The sequence below is a fragment of the Micromys minutus genome (assembly GCF_963924665.1).
Source record: "Micromys minutus genome assembly, chromosome: 2".
In the NCBI taxonomy this organism is placed as follows: Eukaryota; Metazoa; Chordata; class Mammalia; order Rodentia; family Muridae; genus Micromys; species Micromys minutus.
The window spans coordinates 89,094,124-89,098,838 of record NC_137971.1 but is presented as its reverse complement, the minus strand read 5'-3'; the positions used below and the strand labels follow the sequence as shown (position 1 = coordinate 89,098,838).

At 37.6% G+C, this 4,715-nt stretch overlaps 1 protein-coding gene across 1 annotated transcript; it reads right to left on the bottom strand.

The window, feature by feature from the left end:
• Nucleotides 1-3,387: 3,387 nt before the first annotated feature.
• LOC308416271 (olfactory receptor 2D2-like) lies at nucleotides 3,388-4,335 on the bottom strand (the record flags this gene model as incomplete). The annotated part of the gene is made up of 1 exon (XM_080911206.1): nucleotides 3,388-4,335. The coding sequence occupies one exon, from the start codon at nucleotides 4,333-4,335 to the stop codon at nucleotides 3,388-3,390; it is 948 nt and encodes a 315-aa protein (XP_080767332.1).
• Between the last annotated feature and the right edge of the window lie 380 nt (nucleotides 4,336-4,715).

Sequence of the window (4,715 nt, the reverse complement as noted above, 5' to 3'; positions counted from 1 at the left end):
GCAAAAGAATGAAAAGAGACCCTTTCTTATCTCCTTGTACAAAGCTCAAGTGTAAGTGGATCAAAGATCTCCACATTAAACCAGATACCCTGAAACTATTAGATGAGAAAGTAGGGAAAACCTTAGAACACATAGGCACAGTAGAAAATTTCCTGAACAAAACACCAATGGCTCAAGCTCTAAGGTCAAAGATTAACAAATGGGACTTAATGAGATTGCAAAGTTTCTGTAAGGCTAAGGGCATCGTCAAGAAAACAAAACGGCAACCAACAGAATGGGAAAAGATCTTTACCAACACCACATCAGTTAGAGGTCTAATATCCAAGGTATACAAGGAACTCAAAAAGCTAGACACCAGAGAATCAAATAACCCTATTAAAAAATGGGGTACAGAGCTAAACAAAACGTTTTCAGTTGAGGAACACCGAATGGCCGAGAAACATCTGAGGAAGTGCTCCACATCCTTAGCCATCAGGGAAATGCAAATCAAAACAACCCTGAGATTCCACCTCACACCAGTCAGATTGGCCAAGATCCAAAACTCAGATGACAGCAGATGCTGGCGAGGCTGCAGAGAAAGAGGAACACTTCTGCACTGTTGGTGGGGTTGCAAGCTAATACAACCACTCTGGAAATCAGTCTGGCGATACCTCAGAAAATTGGATATAGTACTACCTGAAGACCCAGCTATTCCACTTCTGGGCATATACCCCAGAGACACTTTAATACACAACAAAGATATATGCACCACAATGTTCATAGCGGCTCTATTTATAATAGCCAGAAGCTGGAAGGGACCCAGATATCCTTCAGAAGATGAATGGATACAAAATTTGTGGTACATATACACAATGGAATACTACTCAGCCACCAGAAACAATGACTTAACCAAATTCTTAAGAAAATGGATGCATCTAGAGAATATCATCCTGATTGAGATAACCCAGTCACAAAAGAACAGACATAATATGCAGTCACTGATAGTGGGATGCTAACCCCAGAGGCTTGCACTCCCCCAGAAACAACTCACAGTCTGTATGAAGTCCAAGAAATAAAGAAAACAAAACAAAAGAAAAGAAATATTTACCAAACAAGAAAACTTTAACTATTTCCATGTTACATTTTGTTTTACATGTACTTTATGCTCATTGTAACTATTAAGTTTTCAAGGCATACTATCAAACCTTTAAAAAAAATCAAGTACTGACTAAAAAATATATTTATATAGTTTTATGTAAAAATTATGTTTTAATCTGAAAAAGAAGTATTGACAAAAATGTATAATTTTAAGCAAAAAATGTTTAAAATCTGTACATTTATCTTTGATTTGTAAAATAAAGTTGCTTTAAAAAATAATCTATTTTGAATTAAGTTCATCTGCATTTTTAAATTTAAAAAGTTTATTTACCAAATATTTTAGCCTTATATTGCTTACATTAATTGTACTTTCAGGAAGTAAATTTAAATGTTATTAACTTACATAAAAAATACCAACAATAAACAAAAATACCACTCAAAAAAAAAGAGAACCATATAACTATAAAAATCATTTCTAACTGTTAAAAAAAAAGTCAAATCAATAGAGAATTTTCCAGATATTTAAATTGTGGTTTAAGAAACTATATAATATAAATAAAACATTTTGTCTTTACAGTTAAAATATTAATCAAAATGAAAAGAAATCTGAGTGTAATGGTTTGCATATGCTTGGCCCAGAGTGGCACTATCTGAAGGCAAGAACTTGCTGGAGGAAGTGTGTCACTCTCGCGGTGGGTTTGAAGACATGCCTCCTAGCTGCCTGAGGATGTTTAGTCTGTTCCTTGCTTCCTTTGAATGAAGATGTAGAATTTTCAGATCCTCCTGCACCAAGCCTACCTGGATTCTGCGATGCTCTTGTCTTGATGATAATGGACTGAACCTCTGATCCTGTAAGCCAGCCTCAATTAAATGTTGTTATTTATAAGACTTGCCTTGGTCATGGTGTCTGTTCACAGCAATAAAACCATAACTAATAAAAAAAAGAGTATTTTAGATTTTTCAATTTAATATGGCCAACGGTAGTCAAGGCTTAACAGTTCGAAAATGTGTTTTATTTAGATATGTTTCAAAAATATCAGAAATCCATAAATTATGATATTCACTGTTTTTTTTTTTTGAGACATATCTGCTCCTTACAGTTCCCCTTTGGTAGATTTAACAAAGAAATTGAACAGCTCTAACGCCAATTGAGATATACTTTGTAGCTAGGCAACCACTGGGCAGAAACTGCCTATTTCATCTACAAACCAATACTGTCCAGAAAGGGAAATACTATGCAGAATAGTTGACTGATAATCTTTGCCAAGCCAAGATTATTGGTCCTTCAAGATTTCTGCATTTCAAATTCTGTCAGTGATTCCGGGCCAGAAGGCTGAAGACTTGCTCTCAAATGTTGCTGACAGGGAACTGTTAGTGGATATTTGTCTCTTCAACGTGTCTCAGCTCTGAAAGCTGTATTAGGCTTCCTATGTTTTTAGGTATTTGTCCACTCTTAGAAATCTAACAGTTTAAAACTAATTTAGTTTTATTGCCTACCAAGTTAATTAACTTTGAGAAAACACAGTCATTTAAAATATTTTCAAGTGGTAATAGTTGTTCACAGCTTATATTTAAAGGTAAAGTATTTTTAAGTAAACACAAAGGATGATGTATGGGGCAATGTTAAGGCTATACATGTTGGACAGTGGAGAAGTAGGTGGAGAAAGAGGATAGAGGGGCAGGAGGCAGTAGGTAGAGATGAAAGGAGGAAGAAAATTGTATCCATGTGTATGTTTCTCTTGGTGCATCTTTAGCTTGATGAGGTTGTTATAATTATTTCTCAGGGTTTCTATAGGGATAATTTATCTCATATAAATGGGCAGTTTTTATCTTTGCTTATTGCTTGTTAGCTTATTGTGTAGAGGGTTTGTGGATTGAGAATTTAACATATAAAGCCACTTGATAAGTTAATGGATGTAGACTCACGATTGTACCATGAAGTGGAGGAAAGTGAGTGAAAACAGCATGCTGGGGCAATCTTGTCCACCCAGGACAGATGCAGCAGGAACAGTGGAGTGAACCATGACTGAGATCTTAGAGGCAGCATGGAGCACCAAGATAGAGATCTCAGAAGTGCTATATGGCACCCAGTGTACCAGCACTAGAGCAGGATAAAAGGTTTCCACTTTTTAATCTTTAATCTTTTCTCCTATTACTTCATATATTATGACACTTCTTCAAAAGGAAGAATGAGATAAAGATTTAAGTATATGTCAATGGACAAACTCCAGTGATGGACATCTTATAGCTTACATTCATACAGAAGACTATCTAACAAGTGTTTGATGTAGGAAGTCAAGAGTATCTGAGTCAGTGGGTGATTCTAAGTCTGCTTGAGAAGTTCTTCAGGGCTACTTTCCATAGAGCTCCCTTTACATCTTTGTTTCTCAGGCTGTAGATGAGGGGATTAAGCATAGGAGTTACCATTGCATAAAAAACAGACACCAGTTTTTCCTGTTGTTTGGAAGTCTTCGGAGTCATGTAGGTGATAATTGCAGACCCATAAAAAAGAATGACAACTATAAGGTGAGAACCACAGGTAGAAAATGCCTTGAACCTTCCTGCAGCTGATTTCATCTTGACAACAGTCACTATGATATGGCCATAGGACACCAGAATTAGGGAGACAGGTATAAGGAGAATCACAACCCCCATGAGGAAAATGACCATCTCTGAGGTATGAGTGTCTGTAGATGCCAGGGTCAAAAGTGCAGGGGCCTCACAAAAGAAGTGAGTAATACTGTTGCTGCCTCGATAGGGAAGTCTTAGTGTGAAAGTGGTGTCCACCACAGACACAAAAATGCCACTAGTCCATGACACTGTAGCCAGCTGGATACACACCCTCCATGTCATGATGCTAGAGTAGTGCAGAGGGTTGCAGATGGCCACATACCGATCATAGGACATCACAGCCAAAAGGGCACATTGTGTGCACCCAAAAATGAGAAAGAGCAGAAGCTGAGCTGCACAGCGTCTGAAGGAAATGGTCTTTTTCCTTGAAAGGAGGTGGGTGAGGGCCTGTGGAACAATGTTGGTAGAAAAGCAGAGGTCAGCCAGAGACAAGTTACACAGAAAAAAATACATGGGTGTGTGAAGCCGAGAGTCAGCCCGAACAAGGAACATGAGGAGTAGGTTTCCAAGGACAGTGACCAGGTAAATGATCAGAAATAAGATGAATAGCAGCTTCTGTGTGGAAGGATCATCAGAGAATCCCAGAAGGAGAAATTCAGTCACCTGTGTTTCATTTGCCTGACTCATAGTTTATCTGCTTTTTCAGGAGGAAGTCTCTATGAACACGGATGTGTATAATACAAAATGGTTTTATTCAGAGTTTGGACATTTCAAAGCTTCCCTTTATTGGTTCTTCAGAAGATTGTCATTCTATTAGACTGGGAGCATTTCCAGTGTTTTGGCAACAGTGCTTTATGAGATGGAACATTTGTTGTTGGTGTCATTCGGCCAGTTGGGAATAGAAGAAATAATTGTCTTTGTCTATTCTGGCTCTCAGACTTCTAATAACACAATGATGAATCAGATTGCAGTAATCTGTAAAGCTATGATGTGAGGCTCCAGTGTATAATTAGTGGGCTCCTTGTGTATTATGCATTACTTTGTTAAGCTACAATGTGAGGTCCTAG